Source organism: Zalophus californianus, chromosome 7 (assembly GCF_009762305.2).
Source record: "Zalophus californianus isolate mZalCal1 chromosome 7, mZalCal1.pri.v2, whole genome shotgun sequence".
Lineage (NCBI taxonomy): Eukaryota > Metazoa > Chordata > Mammalia > Carnivora > Otariidae > Zalophus > Zalophus californianus.
This window is the reverse complement of record NC_045601.1, coordinates 94,462,891-94,481,064: the sequence shown is the minus strand read 5'-3', so window position 1 is coordinate 94,481,064 and position 18,174 is coordinate 94,462,891. Positions and strand designations below refer to the sequence as shown.

Sequence of the window (18,174 nt, the reverse complement as noted above, 5' to 3'; positions counted from 1 at the left end):
GCACGGAGCATGCGCAGGGCGCGCGCGCGCGCGCGCGCGCGCTATGTGTGGGCAGGACGTTCGGAGGGCGGGCTTTGTAGTCTCGTTACTTCCGTTTCCGATCCCATATGAACTCTCCCGCCATCTGAGAACAGCGCCAGTTGGTTTGGGTTTTTCGTGTTTTGTGTGGTTGCAGGTAAGAGGGTCTCCTGCGGCTTTAGGACGGACAGTAATCTTGGTGTTGAGGCTTGCAAGTGGGGAAAGAAGGGAGAGCACTTTGTCAGTGGTGAGAGCCGAAGGATGACATGGTGTGTGTGGGGGGGAATTGGGTATTGGTTGGTTGGGGCAGAGACGCAGGTGCCCGCGAGTTGAGAGAGAAGCTTCGCCGAAGGGCTCGGGTAGGATCGAGGGGGGTAATTTTTATAAGGAGCTTGTGGGTGCTTCCTACAGGGCGTTCGGAAAGACTGGATTAGAAAGACCTGTACTGTTTCCCAGGGTCATGAGATAGGAAGTAACTGGACCTGGTCCATTAAACCTCTTCTCCGGAAACCAGAACCTACCGTGCTTTCCTCCAAATTCACGATTGCAACCCGTATAAAATCTCATCTTAACTCTTGGGACTGCAGAGATCCAAGGGCGGTGGCACACAGACCCATAGTGAACAGGCAACATAGCCTGGCTTTGATGTTGCTGGAAGTTATGACCACCACCTGCATTTTACCTTGCACACACGGCCCTCACTCCCATTACAGAATTGTTACAGGTGTGTTGTAGAAAATCTGCAAAATACAAAAAGACGTATTACCCAGGAATAATCACTGTTAACATTTTATGCATGCCCTTCAGTTTTTTTCTGTGTATGTGAAGTTATTTTTTGCATTTGTTGTTTGTTTTCAACGCCATTTGCCATTATTTTAACCATTTATGTTCCTTCCACGGTAACGAGATGCAGTTTTCTGGACGGAAAGCGGAAAAAAATGAGGTTGACAGGTGACCAAAGGAATGTTTGCTACCCTCATAGCCTTCAGTTTACTTGGAGCCACCTTCTGAAAGCATATCTTGATCGAGTTGAAAGCTTGGCTATCGATAGAGTTAAATGTGAGTGATACTTGAATTAGAGTTTGTATGTTCTTGAGAACTTCACTTAAAATTTGGGGGAATGAATGAGAGTAATTTATTTCCTTCATTCAATTCATTCAAGAAATATTTATTGAGGGCTTGCTATTTTATTTACTGTATGGTGTATATTTATTGAGTGCCACTATATTCTAGGTTGGGTGGGGATTTTCAGATGAATAGGTGTAATTCTCATATTCGTTGAAGCTGTATTCTAGTACCTAGATACCCACATCCAAAATAATAATCATAATTTAGTATTTTAAGTGTCTTATTAGAGGTAAATAGTGGTGCTCTTGAAACAGAGGTGGGAGTGACTTAGGCTGAGTAAATAAGGCTGCTTAGAGAAGTTGAAATGTAATTTGGACCTCAAAGGATGAATAGAAATTTCTCAAAAGAAAAGTAAAAGCTTTTTCAAGCTGAGATAATGGACTGTACAGAGACTTGGAGGCACGAGTGAGAATGTTATATTTGAGGGAACAGTGACAAGTTTAGGTTAGGTGGAGAAGAATGGATAACCAACGGCATTTTGTGCCAAGCTAATGGTGTAATATTGGGTTGTAAGAAGGATGTGGCAGTTGTACTGTGGGCCTACTTATTCTCTGTGTGTTAGTGAAAGAAAGAAATAAGCTGGGCATGAACTGAAACAAATAATAGCAGTGTCTTCTGAGTTTATGTTCCAGGATATCCTTGCGGGAAAATCAGAAGGTAAGGTAAGATACTGTTAGTCACTTTTAGAAGAGCAGAGTGACAGGGCATCTGGGTGGTTCAGTTGGTTGGGCAACTGCCTTCGGCTCGGGTCATGATCCCAGGGTCCTGGGATCAAGCCCCACTTCGGGCTCCTTGCTCAGCAGGGAGCCTGCTTCTCCCTCTCCTTCTGCCTGCTATTCCACCTGCTTGTGCTCTCTCTGTCAAATAAATAAATAATCTTAAAAAAAAAATAGAGCAGAGTGACAACAGCTAATACAGAGAGGGAGCACTCAGTGCTTGTTGAGTGAAGAGTGAAGACAAGGGAGAAAAGGGTTTTAGGAAGCTTAGCAGTGTCGGATGCTTCATAGAGATTAAGATGGTGATTGAAAAGTGCCCCTTGGGTTTGGCACTTCTGGAGTGAGATGGTGAAGGCCTGAACTAAGGCAGTAACAGTGTCAGGGATAGGAAGGGAGCCATTTACTGAGGAGGTATTCCTGACAGGATTTGGTGATTGTTTGGATGTGAGGAGTGAGGGCCAGGTGAGAATGGCTGAAATTCCATTTTGGATGATCTGGTGGTTAGAAACTGTGCTAGTGGAGATGGGGATGGCGGGAAGAGGGCAGGACGGAGGGGAAGATAATTAGTTTAGTTTGGGATACTGTAATAAGGTGCCTGTGGGGCATGGCTTTATGTTCAGGATTCATTTTGGAAGTTTTTCATTCTTGAATTATAAAAATGCTTTTCGTAATGATGGAAGTAGAATTCATCTGAGGAAGGATTGACAAGGTGCTTTGGGAACCTTTGAACAGTTATGTACATCTATTCAGCACAGTTCACTTGGATCATTGAAGGGTTTTGCTTCTTCACTGTTGGGTCTTCTCCTCTACCTCATCAGTTAAGGAAGGACTATTTTTTCTGATGAGTCTCTGCTGAGTAAATGAAGCAAACTGACAGCTCCACATGAGGGATGCAAACAGGGATGCCTAATTTTTTTTTAATAACAACACACTTGAATTCCTCGGCAGTGGTGGCTCAGTACACAGTAATGATCCCCCATCCCTCTCCTCTTTTGAGAATCCCTGGTATTAGATTATGTTATGGGACATGTATATTTTCTGCACATGGATGGAGATTATTTTCCCATAAATTTATGTAATTTGTATAACGTACTTGCAGAAAATAAAGCCATTACAACTTGTCATCTTTTATTTTATTTTATTTTTTTTAAAGATTTTATTTATTCATGAGAGGCAGAGGGAGAGAGAGAGAGAGGGAGAGAGAGAGAGAGAGAAGCAGAGGGAGAAGCAGGCTCCCAAGGAGCAGGGAGCCCGATGTGGGACTCGATCCCAGGACCCTGGGATCATGACCTGAGCCGAAGGCAGGCGCTTAACCATCTGAGCCACCCAGGCGCCTCACAACTTGTCATCTTTTAAAAACAAGTAATTATGGGATTGCTATTCATAGACTGTCTTAGGACTTAGTTTTTAAAAATTATCTTGCAATCATACATTTTTTTCTTCTGTTTTAAAATATTTTCTAGTGCTAAAAGCAGTTGAAAATCTTGGTGTGAGCTATGTGAAAGGAACTGAGCCATACCAGAGTAAGTTGGAGAATGAGATAAGAAAGCTCAAGTTTTCCTTCAGAGTAAGTAAAAGTGGGAAAGAAATGTTCTTCAGTTTGTATATATTATGTATATATAGTGAGTCTTGGTTGTGGGAAAGATCTCATATTAGGCACAGGGCTTTAAAAAAGACTAATAAAGCATAGACTCTTGCTTGAAGGGATATCTGCAGTCCATTAGGGGTGATTGACATGTAGTCAGATGATTATAATATAGCAGGTTTCTCAACCTCAGGACTATTGACATTTGGGCCTGATAATTCCTTGGTGCAGGGAATGTTCTGTTGCACTCTAGGATGCTCATTAGCATTTCTGACTTCTGCCTAGTAGATATCTCCAGACATTGCCGGGTGTACCCTGTGCACCACAGCATGAAGGGTGCTGTTAAATGCGTGCTCCAGAACTCCAAGAGCACCTATAATTACCCAGCTCACACCGGGAGGTTTGGGAAGGCGTCCCAATTCCAGGTAGTGCTGAACCGAATCTGATAGATGTGATCAGATTTTTATTTTTGGGGAGATGACTGCCAGTAGCAGATTGAGTGGGCCTTGTCTGGTAGGAGAAAAACCAGTTAGCCTGGAAATGATGAGACTGAATTGAACGGGGAGAGTAGGACTGAAATTAAAAGATATTAATGAAGGTCGAATGAAAAGATTTTAGTGACTAATTGCAGGAGAGTTAGAATGACACCCAGGTTTCTGGTTAGGACAACTAAGTGGATGGTGATAGTATTTTGAGAGGTGATATACGGAGGAGAAGCAAGTCTTAGAAGGAAGATGTTGAGTTCTAGACATGAATTTGAGGTGCTCATGGAAATGCCTAGTGGATAGTTGGGTTATGCATTCAGGTTGGACTTAGGAGACATCTGGAGTGGAGGTATGGATTTAAGAGGAAGGTTGGTATCTTCAGGAGGAGAAAAATATTTGAGTGAGAAGATTATGGCAGACAGGATGTGAAGAATACCAATATTTAAAGGGAAGTAGAATTGGGGGAGTCTGGGAAGGAGATTGAGAAGGAGTTGCCTGAGGTAGGAGATCATCGGGGATAATAGTGGCATGGTAGCCAAGGAAGGCTGGAGTTGATATAATAATGATCATGGTATAAATATTGATACCATAGCAGTAACAACAGCAAGCATTCATATTATGCTTATTTACTGTATCCCAGAGATTGTTCTAAGCACATTACATATATTAACCCATGTAATCCAGTTAACAGTCTTATGAGGCAGGTAGTGTTGCCACCCCCCTATTTTATAGATAAGGGAATGGAGTTATTGATAAGCTACCTAACTGGCCCAGCTTATAATTTAGTAAATGGTGGAGCCAAGACTCAAATCTGGACATTTTGTCTCCATGGTGGTACTCTTAACTGCATAATTTCAGAAGGTTAGGATCATGTAAGATGAATTGTACGGAATCCGTTGGATTTATCAGCTCTGTGGGGCCTTGTAGATAGAGGCAGAAGCCAATGATGGCAGTGTTTGGAGGAGAGAGGTGGGTATGGGATATGTACGCTTAAGATGGCTAGCTGAAAAGACAGGAGAAATAGGTCTGAATAAAGAAGAATTTATAGGGAAAAGAGAAGACCTACATGACAGGAGATACTTGAACATGCTTATAAGCTGAGCAAAGAAATCTGGAAGAGAAAGAAGAAGAGGGGAGTTTGAGAGAGCGTTTGATAAATCAAGATCCTTAGGACAAAAGAGTAGATGGGTTGCATGGCTTAGGTTTAGGGATTAGCTTATATAGGAGGAGGGAGAGATCTTTTGTCCCACAGAGTTGGAAGGGAGAGTAGTACAGTGTGAATGCAGAAGTTTGGAGCTGAAGAAGTTGGCCCGTGGCCTTTATTTGTGTTAAAGTAGGTGAAGTTACCTGTTGAGAGAGAAGGGAAGTGATGTGGCAGGGAGCTTGGGTCAGCTAGTGAAGACTGAAACAGGATTTCTAAGAGTGAGGAAAGATGATTATGTCTCAAATCCCCTGTTCTCTTGCTCATAAGCATGTGACCCTGGAAAAATAATAGCCCCGTGCCTCAGTTTCCTCATCTTTAAATAGGGTTTGGTAGTGCTTACTTCATAGAGATTTTTTTTAAAGGATTAAATGGGTTAATAAGATTAAAAATGCTTATTTTGGTACCTCATAAGTGCTGGTACCTCATAAGTGCTCAAGACTTGTTCACTCTTAACTGTGTTGGACTTGAATAAGAAGGATTCCTTGGTGCTTGTAAAGGTCCAGTTCGTGTTAGGGGTTGTGAATTTTTAATATTCCAAATTCTCAGTAATTGTGTATTTTTTTCCTCAGAGGTTCTCAGTGTTTTGGGAATAGGACTGTAGAGTGTAGCTGTAGATTTATTTAAGATTCAGGTTTTGCCAAATGGTTAAATGAAAGCAGTTGAGGGTTGCTGCAAGAGGTGGTTGAAGAGGTGAGAGCCCTGGGTATGGGCTGGGTAAGAAAGGAAGTTAGGAGAGGATTTGATAGGAAGAGAGAGTGGAGTCCAAACCTAGCAGGTTTTGTTGATATCAGTTCAGTTCTCATTTCACTTGATTGCTACCTTACATGAAATGATAATTATCTTGGAAAGCAAATTATGAAATTTGTATATGAAACTTTAACTTTACCATTGGCTTATGATGACTCTGTAATTCTTTATACTTCTTACCATTCCAATGCATTTATCTTACTCATGTGCCATTATTTTTAGGAAAACTTAGAGAATGAGTATGAACCACGAAGAAAAGATCATATTTCTCACTTTATTTTACGCCTTGCTTATTGCCAGTCGTGAGTATACAGTCTCATAGTTGAATCGGGTATCTTGGGTTATAAATTGGTACATGGGAAGCTGACATGTATTGTATTCAACATTGAAAAACTCAGAATAACATCAGAAACTGGCGATTGATGAGTTGAACACTGCTGTAGCGAATTGTTTGAAGTGGGTTTACTAAAAAATATTGAAAAAATTCTTTTGTAAAGTTTGACTGTTGAAACACTTATTAGCTTCATGGGACAGGCTCTTCATTAGGGATTTGAAATTGGACGGGATTTCAGGAAGAAGAAGGACTTTTGGTACTATTTTCCCAGAAAAAAATAGTGGCACTGTTTATAAGAAATAATGACTCAAACATATACTTGTATTTGGTACAGATTTTTAGAAGTTGAGATGTATGGGCTAGTGCCCATTAGATAAGATCTTTTCCTTTGCTAGTTCATTTGTTATAATATAGTGCCACCCAGAGGGAGAAGGAGTTAGTTCCTTTTTTTTTTTTTTTTAAAACTTTGTGTTTTTTTTCCCTGCATTAATTTGGCTAAATAGCATACTTATTGTAAGTTTTTTTTTTCCCTGTTTCTTTCTATTAATAGGCTTAGCAAATGAGAATCTTGAAATTGTTTTCTATCACAAGATTATAACTGAGAAATTATTCACCGTGTTTGGTCCTGGAGTTTTTCTTTTGTAAAAAAGCATGTGCATTTTATGTAATTAATGCAGTAAATGAATTGCTGACAATCTGTGAAAGTCACTTTGGAAAAAAAACTAAATTATATATACATGCAGTCGTATAATTATTTTGTGACAACAATAATGCCCATTATATATTTTATGAATTAATATATTTATATGTTAGCTTTTAAAAAATTGAGGTATACTTGCACATATTAAATTTTGTGAAATTATAAACTATGAAGCTGTAAGCAGTTTACTTTCAGAGTTTCTCTGATCATAATCTATTCAGAGATAATTACTTTTTTTTGAGATAAAGTTACTTTTAAAAAATTTGGTATTTATTTGGCATTGATGAAACCACCTTAGGCTGAAGGAATATCCCATTTTCTAATGTAAATGACTATTTTGCAGTTAAATGCAATGAACTATGTTCTTTTATATTATTTGATAATCAGCTAGGCTCAAGGTATTCTGTATTTAATTCTTTTAATTTTATATTCATAATCTCTCTCCCCATGTCCAGCACTTCCCTGGTAGATTGTGTGCCATGTATCTGTACTCTTGATTATACTAGAGGACTTGTATGCTTTTAGCTTCTGTCTTTTGGCATCTTGCTTATGTTTGAATTTTATTTCATAAAAATTTCTTGAATTTAATAATTGGTGGACTTTTAAAATAATATTGGGCTTTTCATTTATGCTTACCATTTCCCTGTCTCCATTTCAGTGAGGATCTTAGACGCTGGTTCATTCAACAAGAAATGGATCTCCTTCGATTTCGATTCAGTATTTTACCCAAGGACAAAATTCAGAATTTCTTAAAGGATAGCCATTTGCACTTTGAGGCTGTAAGTATAGTTTTGTATCCATTTTCAAATTGTTTTCATCGTTCTCCCTTCCTGTTGGCCTTAAGTGCTAGTATTAATGTCTGGCATTCTTTTTCTTTACATTTTCTTCTGAAGTACCTGCCTGAAAGAATAGCTGTTGGCTTTGCACAAGGAACCTTTCCTTTTCCATGACTGGAAGAAAAGGGGCTTCTTAGTATCAAAGTCTCACATTTAGTGACTTTATTAAATATGTGACTTGTGCAAGCACAAAAAAATTTAATTTATACAGGTTCGTCTTTAACCAAAATCTTCTAGGCCGAAGATTTAAAGCTAATAATGTATTAAAGGAAATAGAGAAGTGGTAGGTAGTATTTATTTCCAGTAATGAAATATAGTTTAGACTTTGTTTTAAAAGTCAGTTGTTGGTAAAATCTCTGAGGAGTTTTAAAAATTATTTTGCAGACAAATCTGAATGATTTACATATTGTAACTATATAAAAAAGAAATGTCTGGGATGTATTTAGCAAGTGTAAGTATTGTGGGTGGAAATAGGATTTATGTTTTTTAGGATGATCTGTGCTGTGGAGGGAAGGCAGAAAAATTCATGGAGCACTTAGATGTTAGTAGGATTGAGTGAGTCACCATTTTGGTGTTAGAATGAGTGACTTGAGGCCAAATAAAGTAGAAGTTGGAGTGAAAGACATTGTTCTGAGAAGTGGAAAATATACTCATGGTGTACAGAAACAGTGTGGGTTATTGAGTTGGTGGAAAGAGATGGCATGAAGGGAAGTAAACAAACATTTGATAGACATTTAGTGTTGATTATGTGTGAGGGAAGCACTTTGTGCAGTTTCTCTCTCCTAAGAGCCCCATGAGATTTCTTTTTTTTTTTATTTTAAAGATTTTATTCATTTGAGAGAGAAAGAGAGAGAGAGAGCATGAGAGGGGGGAGTGTCAGAGGGTGAAGCAGACTCCTGCTGAGGAGGGAGCCCGATGTGGGACTCAATCCCGGGACTCCAGGATCATGACCTGAGCCAAAGGCAGTCGCCCAACCAACTGAGCCACCCAGACTTCTGCCCCATGAGATTTCTAAACATCTACGTTGGCATAGAACAGTGTTGAGTCTAGATCATCTGACCCAAACCCCATGCATTTTCCCTTTTTTTTGTTTGTTTGTTTTTAACTTAGATCCTTAGTGAAGTCCATTATTGCTAATATCATTTACAGTTAATGTATCCTTTTATATTAAAAATAGTTTATTTTTTCCTGTTGAAATGAATAGAGAAGGGCACCTGGGTGGCTCAATCAGTTAAGTGTCTGACTCTTAATCTCACCTCAGGTCTTGATCTCAGGGTTGTGAGTTCAAGCCCCGCCTTAGGTTCCATGCTGGGTGCTGGGGATGGAGCCTACTTATATATAAAGAAAGAAAGAGAGAGAGAGAGAAAGAAAAAGAAAGAGAGAAGTGTCCTTGAAGATGTTTTTTATTCTTTTTTTTTTTTTTTAAAGAATTTATTTGAGAGAGAGAAAACACAAGCAGGGGAAGGGGCAAAGGGAGGAGAAGCAGACTCCTTGCTGAGTAGGGAGTCCCACGTGGGGCTTGATCCCTGTACCCCAGGATCATGATCTGAGCTGAAGGCAGATGCTTAACCGACTGAGCCACCCAGGCGCCCCTAAAGATCTATTTTTTATTTTAAAATGTCTGTATATTGTCAAGTATAATTTTTTAAGCAAAAACCATGTTTTTTTTTAAACTTTATAATTTAATTATGTACAGAAAAGTGCATAGATCATAACTGTATAGCTCTATGAAGTATCACAAAGTGATCATTACCAAAGTTAAGAAATGGAACATTGCTATCACCTGTGTACCTTATGCCTCCTCCTATTCACTACCTCCTGTCTCCCACCTAAAGTTAGCTATACTACCCCTGACTTCTAATATCATAAATTCTGCCTGATTCTGAACTTTATATAAATAGTATCATACAGTATGTCTTCTTCCCCCAGCTCTATTGAGACATAATTGACCTATAGCATTGTGTAGGCTTAAGGTGTCCAAGATGATCATTTGATACATGTATATGTTGTGAAGTGTTTACCACAATAAGACTAGTTAACACATCCTTCACCTCACATAATTGCCATTTTGTCGTGGTTATGGTGAGAACATTTAAAATTTACTCTCATAGCAACTTTCAGTTATAGAATACAGTATTGTTAACTATAGTCACCACGATATTTTGCCAGTGGAAGTGTGGACTCTTTGACCAACATCTCATTTTTCCCCACCCCCTTGCCCCTGGCAGTTACCATTCTGTTCTCTGCTTCTGTGTATTCGGCTTTTTTAGATTCCACATTGCACATGAGATCACAGGTATAATATTTTATAATACCTTTTTTTTTTTGAAGGGTTCACAGTCTAAAAAGAAATTTGTTTATGAGAGCCATGATTTGGGACATTAGAAAGTTCTCCAGGGATTTGTTGGGAAAAATGTGGTGAGAGGGCGAGACTCAGCAACCCATGGGCATGGCAAAAGATGTGTACAAACTCTCTTGGGTGAACTCTGCTCTGACTTCAGGCCAAAGGTGTTTGCTTGCAGGGCCCTGACAGCTGAATGGCTGGAAGGCCCTGGCTCGAGAGAATCGGAACCTTTCTTCTTCTTCTTTGTCTTCTTTACTGGTATGTCGTGTAACGTAGCATCCACTGCTACCTCAACTTGCTTTTGTAGTTTTTTCTTTTCTCTCCTTTTTTTGGGCTTTGGGGTAATGTCCTGGTCATCAGGGGGCCACACATAATCCTTCCATCCTCAGCAGAAACACCAGAATTCTCATCCCAACAAGGGTCTCCGAGCTGCCGTTCAACTTGGTCTCTCTTCTTCTTGGCTTGGGGTTCAGTGTAAGTCTCCACATTTTTATCTTTTGCCCCTTTCTCTTCTTTCCCCTTTTTCTTTCTATTTGGTTCTCTGCAAGGTCAGGCCCTGCCGCTGTGACCTCTGGCTTATTCTTTAGCTCCTCCATCCGCTTGGCAAAGTACTCCTGGATGGTGAAGGCACTGGTCGTTGTAGTGGAGGAAACATTCCCATCTGGAGTGGCAGGGCTGGAATCATCATCCTTAGGAGTCTTCTTACTCTGTCTTTTCCCAAAAATGCAGTCAAGATCTGTTTTGCTCCGAGATGATAGATCCTTCCCTTTTGTGAATTTCATATAGTGAACATGGTTTTTGGAGATTTTAGACTTTTCTTTAAGGCTGAAAGTCTTCTTTTCTTTGTTGTCTGAGGAGTCTGTTGTTTCCTGCCCATGGCAAGTGTTCAGCTCAGCCAGAAGCTGGTTAAAATCATCCTGATGAGCAATCCAGTTATCTTCATTATTGATTGTAGCTCCAAGTCCCAGGTGGTTATTTTTAACTTGAACTTTAATATGATCTGTGGCTCCTTGCTCCTGAGCCCCTAAACCCTTTCCTTTAGACCACCCCATCTTCTCTAGCATTCTCTGGCCAAACTTGGAATGGTCATTGCTCCACGCAGTGTTTCTTGGATCCACAGCCCATTTCTGCTTCCGCCTTCGCTCAGCCAGCATCGACATGTCGAGAGCCTGGGGCGCCGCGAGTCTCCGGACCTGAGCGGTGGCGGCTACCGAGCAGCCAGCTCGGCGAAGCATAATATTTTATAATACCTTTATTGAGATAGCATTCACATATCTTGAAATTCACCCTTTTAAAATGTATAACTTAGAGGAAGGGAAAAAAAATAAAAGGTACAATTTATTGGTTTTTAGTATAATCACAGTTGTACAACCATCACCACTATCTGTTTTAGAACAATTTTATTACCCTAGAAAAGAATTTGAGAATTATGCTACCCATTAGTAGTCACTTTTCATTTCTTCCTCTCATCCCTTGGAAGCCACTAACCTACTTTCTGTCTCTCTGAATTTGCCTATTCTGGTCTTTTCATATAAATGGAATCATGTCTTGTGGTCTTGTTACTGGTTTCTTTCACTTAGTGTAATTCTTTTTAAAAATTAAGTATAATTAACATACAGTGTTGTATTAGTTTCAGGTATACAATATATAACAATTCAACAATTCTATACAATTCTCAGTGCTCATCACAATAAATATATTTTTTTAATAAAAAAATTTTTTTTAAAGATTTTATTTATTTGACAGAGAGAGACACAGCGAGAGAAGGAACACAAGCAGGGGGAGTGGGAGAGGGAGAAGCAGGCTTCCCACAGAGCAGGGAGGCTGATGTGGGGCTCGGTCTCAGGTCCCTGGAATCATGACCTGAGCTGAAGGCAGAGGCTTAATGACTGAGCCACCCAGGCGCCCTGTCAATAAATATATTCTTAATTCCCTTTATGTATTTCACTCATCCTCCCACCTACCTCCCCTCTGGCAACCACCAGTTTGTTCTCTGTATGTGAATTAGTTCTTTGGTTTGTCTCTTTGTTGTTGTTTTGTTTCTTAAATTCCACATATGAATGAAATTGTATGTTATTTGTCTTTCTCTGATTGACTTATTGCACTTAGCATTATATCTTCTAGGTCCATCCATGTTGTTGCAAAGGGCAAGATTGCATTTTTTATGGCTGAGTAATACTCCGTTTTATATATATTTATATAAAAAATATATATATATTTATAAATTTGTCAGAGAGAGAGAGAGTGAGAATGTGTGCAGGTACCCACAAGCACCCACAAGCAGGGGGAGTGTCAGGCAGAGGGAGAAGCAGTCTCCCCACTGAGCAAGGAGCCCTTTTGGGGACTTGATCCCAGGACGCAGGGATCATGACCTGAGCCGAAGGCAGATGCCTGGGTGGACTGAGCCACCCAGGTGTCCCTTACTCTTTATTTTTCAAAAATTTTAATTTAATTTGATTTTTAAGTAAGCTCCACGGTGGAGCTTGATCTCATGACCCTGAGATCAAGACCTGAGATGAGATCAAGAGTCAAATGCTTAACTGACTGAGCCACCCAGGTGACCCCCTTAGTATTTTATTCTTTAATGTCACTGTAAGTGAAGTTGTTTCTTTATTTCATTTTTGGAATGTTTATTGCTAGTGTATAGAAGTTCAATTGATTTTTGTATATTGATCTTGTATCCTGCAACCTAATGGAACTCTTAGTACTAAGAAGTCTTAGTGGATTCCTTAGGAGATTATGTCTCACAAATAGAGATGAATCTTACTCATTACTTTCCAGTCTGGATGCTTTTTATTTCTTTATTTTTGACTAATTTCCCTAGCTAGAATCTCTAGTATAATGTTGAATAGAAGTGGCAGTAGTGGACGTACTTGTCTTGTTCCTGATGTTAGTGGGAAAAAAGCATTCAGTCTTTCTCTTTGACCTATGATATTAGATATGTATTTTTTATAGATGACTTTTATTCAGATTGAGAAAATTTCCTTCTAATTTTATTTGAGCATTCTCATCATGAAAGGGTGTTGGATTTTTGTCATGTGCTTTTTTTGCACCTGTTGAGATGATGGTATGATTCTGTCCTTTATTTTGTGAATATGGTGTGTTACATTAATTGATTTTTGGTCCCAACCTTGCTGGGATATTCCTGGGATAAATTCCTCTTGGTTATACTGTATGATTGATTGATTGATTGATTGATTGATTGGAGAGAGAGTGTGCACGCACCAGTGGCGGGGTAGATGGGCAGAGGGAGTGGGAGAATCTCAAGCAGACTCAATGCTGAGCCACCTAGGTGCCCCTGTATGATCCTTTTTATATGTTGCTGGATGATTTGCTAGTATTTTTTGGAGGATTTTTGTTTTATTGATAAGGGATGTTTGTAGTTTTTTTGTGATCTCATTGTCTAGGTTTGGTATCAGGGTAATCTTGGTCTCAGAAGGGGTTGGGAAGTGTGAAGTGTGTCCTGTTCTTTTGGGTTTTTTTTTGGAAGAGATTGTGAAGGATTAGTGTTAATTTTTCTTTAAATACATGGTAGAATTTAACCAGGGAATCTGGGCATAGGCATCTCTTTGTGGGGTGTTTTAAAATTACTGATTCACTTTTATTATAGATCTATCCAAATTTTCTATTTCTTCTTGAGTCAGTTTCGGTAATTTGTGTTTTCTAGGAATTTGTCCATTCATCTCAGTTATCTAATTGATATGTACACTTGTTCATAGTATCCCTTGTAATCCTTTTTTAAAAATTGAAATATAGGGGCACCTGGGTGGCTCAGTCAGTTAAGCATCCGATTCTTGTTCTTAGCTCAGGTCTTGATCTCAGGGTTGTGAGTTCAAGCCCTGCACTGGGCTCCATGCTGGGTGTGGAGCCTACTTAAAAAAAATTGAAATATAATTAATATCCAATATTACATTAGTTTCAGAAATCCTTTTTCTTTTTCTTTTTTTTTAATTAATTAATTTATTTGAAAGAGAGAGAGAGAGCGAGAAAGAGCACATGCAGGGAGAAGAGGGAGAAGCAGGCTCCCCGCTGAGCAGAGAGCCCAATGTGGGACTCAATCCCAGGACTCTGGGATCATGACCTGAGCCACCCAGGCGCCCCTCAGAAATCCTTTTTATTTCTATAAGGTTGGTAATGTCCTTTCATTCTTTTATTACTGATTTTACTAAGTCTTTTTTTTTTTTTCTGTCATTGAGTTAGAGGTTTGTCAATTTTTTTGATCTTTTCAAATAACTATTTGGTTTTGTTAATTTTTCTCTACTGTTTTTTCTATTCATGTGTCTTTAATTTTTGCTACTTATTATTATCACTTATCAGTCTATTATTTCCTTCCTTCTGTTTGCTTAGGGTTTAGTTTGCTCTTCTAGTTTCTTAAGGTCAAAGTTTAGGTTACTGATTCAAGGTGTTTTTTTCATTTTTAATGTAACCATTTACATTAACCCTCCTCTGAACACTGCTTTAGATGCATTCTGTGAGTTTTGGCTGTGTTGTTTTGTTTTCATTCATATCAAAGTATTTTCTTTGTTTCTTCTTTGACTTATTGGTTATTTTGGGTGTTGTTCAACTTGAGTGTATTTTTTTTCAAAGATTTTATTTATTTGAGAGAGAGTGAAAGAGAGAGAGCATGTGCAAACACAAGCAGGTGGAGGGGCAGAGGGAGAGGGAGAAGCAGACTCCCCACCGAGCAGGGAGCCTGAAGTGGGGCTTGATCCCAGGACCCTGAGACCACGACCTGAGCTGAAGTCAGATGCTTAACCAACCGAGCCACCAGGTGCCCTCACCTTATATGTATTTTTGAATTTTCCAAACTTGCTGCTGTTACTGATTTTTTTTTTTTTAAAGATTTTATTTATTTATTTGACAGAGAGAGGCACAGCGAGAGAGGGAACACAAGCAGGGGGAGTGGGAGAGGGAGAAGCAGGCTTCCCGCTGAGCAGGGAGCCTGATGTGGGACTCGATCCCAGGACCCTGGGATCATGACCTGAGCTGAAGGCAGACGCTTAATGACTGAGCCACCCAGGCGCCCTGTTACTGATTTTTAATTTAATTCCATTTTAGTCTGAGAACATATTTTGTATGACTGCAGTCCTTTTAAAATTATTGAGTCTTATTTTATGGCCTAGCGTATGGTTTGTCCTGAAGAATGTTCCATGTGCGCTTATTAAGAATGCATGTCTATTGGGCGCCTGAGTGGCTCAGTCATTAAATGTCTGCCTTTGGCTCAGGTCATGATCCCAGGGTCCTGGGATTGAGCACCGCATCGGGCTCCCTGCTCAGTGGGAAGCCTGCTTCCCTCTCCCACTCCCCTGCTTGTGTTCCCTCTCTTGCTGTATCTCTCTCTGTCAATTAAATAAATACAATCTTAAAAAAAAAATGCATGTCTATTGCATTTGGTTAGTGTTTTGTAGGTATAGTTTGTTAGGTCTTATTGGTCGATAGTGTTTTCCAGTCTTCTGCTTGCTGATCTTTTTATTTGTTCTATTCATTATTAAAAGAGGGATATTGAAGTCTTCAGATACCATTGTTGAATTGTCTGTTTCTGTCTTCACTTCTGCCATTTTTTGTTTTATGTATTTTGGGGCTCTGGTTTTAGGTGCATAAATATCTATAATTGTTACATCTTTTTGATGGATTGGCCGTTTTATCATGAAATGTTCCTCTTTATCTCTAGTAACATTTTTTTGTTTTAAAGTTTGTGTTGTCTGATATTATGATAGGCATTTCAGATCTTTTTTGTTTGAAAAAAGATATATCATGCAAAAAACAATCTTTTTACTTTCAACTGTTTGTGTCTTTGACTCTAAAGTGTCTCTAATAGCATATAGTTGGATAATTTTTTAAAAAGATTTTATTTATTTGAGAGAGCAAGTGTGCACAGGCAGAGAGAGAGGCAGAGGGAGAGGGACAAGCTGACTCCCTGCTGAGTGGGGAGCCCGATGCGGGGCTTGATCCTGGGACCCTGAGATCATGACCTGAGCTGAAGTGAGATGCTTAACCGACCGAGCCACCCAGGCGCCCCTTGAATGTTTTTCTTAAGTGTCTAATGATCCTTGGCCCTTTGTTTATGTTTAAGAATGAGATACTAGAAAGTGGACTGGAAGATTGGGGTTTATATTGTGTACATGGAAGTATATGAGATGCTTATTTACTATTGGGCATTATTCAATTACTTTTTAAAAAATAATTGGTTGATGACCCTTGCCAAAGTTAATATTTCAGAGGAAGCCTCCAATCTCTTTCCAAAGTGATTTATGTCTTAATGCTGACATTCTTGTATCAGAGAACAAGGAGCCCACTGTTCACTATGGTGACTTCTTTCTTTCTTTCTCTCTTTTTTTTCATTCATTTTTTGTATATGGTGCATCTAATTCATGATTGTTTTCTGCGAGATAATATTAGCGCTCTCTTCAGTATCTCTTTCTCTAAGGATTTAAGTTGTGGCTTTCTCTTTTCAATCAATTAGCACAATTTTATTCACTTTCCAAAACCATGTTGAACTCCCACTTCCACTATTTTGTTTGTCCTTGGTGGTTTATATTCTTTTTATATCATTATTGTCACTTTTCATTTTGTTGTGGAACTAATGGAAATAAATATTTATGTTCAGTTTGCCAGGTTTAGTGAGAGGCCTCAATGGCCTCAGTAATTATAGTTTTAAATTAGGGGAACAATAATAAAGTTTTTGAATGTGGTTTATTAATAGTGGTTAACAGTCCAGACTCTGGTGTTGTATTTATGGAGTTTGAGTTACCCATCTGATGCATATCAGTGTCGGAACCCCCCCCTTCTGATCCTACATGTCTTGCTTGGTATGTGAAGAAAATATGGTCCTGACCACTCTTTACCCAGGCCGTTCTCACAGCTCTGTTTTTAACAAGCAACTTGAGGGATGAAATAATATTTTCCTGATATATAGAGGAGGCTTGCTTACCACTTGCTCTAAAAGTGATTGTTTCTCGGTGTTCCTTGCTGTAGTGCAAACCCATTCTACTTGACCATTCATCTGGACTGTGTCATTTTCCTCCCAAGGAACTTGACGGTAAGCAGAATGACACAACGTCTTGGCTCTCTTGCTGCTTCTTATGAGTAATACATTTCTTTGTCTCTAATGCGGAGTCTTTGTCTTCTGTCAGCATCCATTAAAACAGTAATAGGCTAACTTTTGACTTATAGGTAGCATAAAATTCAATCCCAGACATGACAATCAGGTATGTGATTTTGAGTAAATTTTCTGATCTGTACTTGTTTCCTCATTTTTAAGATGAGGATAATCCTGGAGTGCCTGAGTGGCTCAGTCGGTTGATTGTCCGACTCTTGGTTTTGGCTCAGGTCGTGATATCAGGGTTATGAGATCGAGCCCTGCATCTGGCCCTGTGCTCAGCATGGAGTCTGCTTGAGATTTTTTCCCCCTCCCTCTCCATTCCCCTCTGTTCCTCCTCCTACTTGTGTTCTCTCTCTCTTTAAAAAAAAAAAAAAATGAAGATAATCCTAATCCTCACCAGAGATTCTTGAGTTTTAAATTAGTTAGAGTAGGGGCACCTGGGTGGCTCAGTAGGTTAAGTGGCTGCCTTCGGGTTATGATCTAAGGGTGCTGGAATTGAGCCCTGTGTCAGGCTCCCTGCTCAGTGGGGAGTCTGCTTCTCCCTCTGCTCCTGTTCCCACCGATTGTGCTCTCTTTCTCTCAAATAAATAAATAAAATCTTCAAAAAAACTTAGAGCATATAGAGTTGTTAGTATTGTGCCTTGCATATATATTAGTAATATGGCAGATACAGAGGCAGCAAATCTCTGTATTTGGAGAAGCTTGGGGTTAATTAGATTTGATATGTTTTTGCTGCAATTAAAAAAAAATCTATTTTGGATACCTGAAACCATAAAAATCCTAGAAGAGAACATAGGCAGTGGGTTTTTTGACATTGGCCCTAGCAACTTTTTTCTAGATATGCCTCCTGAGGCAAGGCAAACAAAAACAAAAATAAACTCCTGGGAACACATCAAAATAAAAAGCTCTGTACAGTGAAGGAAACAGCCAGCAAAACTAAAAGGCAACCTGTGGAATGGGAGAAGATATTTGCAA

General features: G+C 39.3%; 1 protein-coding gene and 1 pseudogene across 1 annotated transcript in view; one reads left to right on the top strand and one right to left on the bottom strand.

Annotated features, from left to right (window-relative positions):
* Positions 1 to 925: 925 nt before the first annotated feature.
* Positions 926 to 18,174, top strand: part of PRIM2 (DNA primase subunit 2) — a 304,959-nt gene continuing 287,710 nt past the window's right edge. The window contains 5 exon segments of the mRNA XM_035728717.1: positions 926 to 943; positions 945 to 1,077; positions 3,326 to 3,429; positions 6,106 to 6,185; positions 7,576 to 7,696. Coding sequence (XP_035584610.1) covers positions 926 to 943; positions 945 to 1,077; positions 3,326 to 3,429; positions 6,106 to 6,185; positions 7,576 to 7,696 — 456 coding nt within the window.
* LOC113926775 lies at positions 10,135 to 11,257 on the bottom strand (annotated as a pseudogene).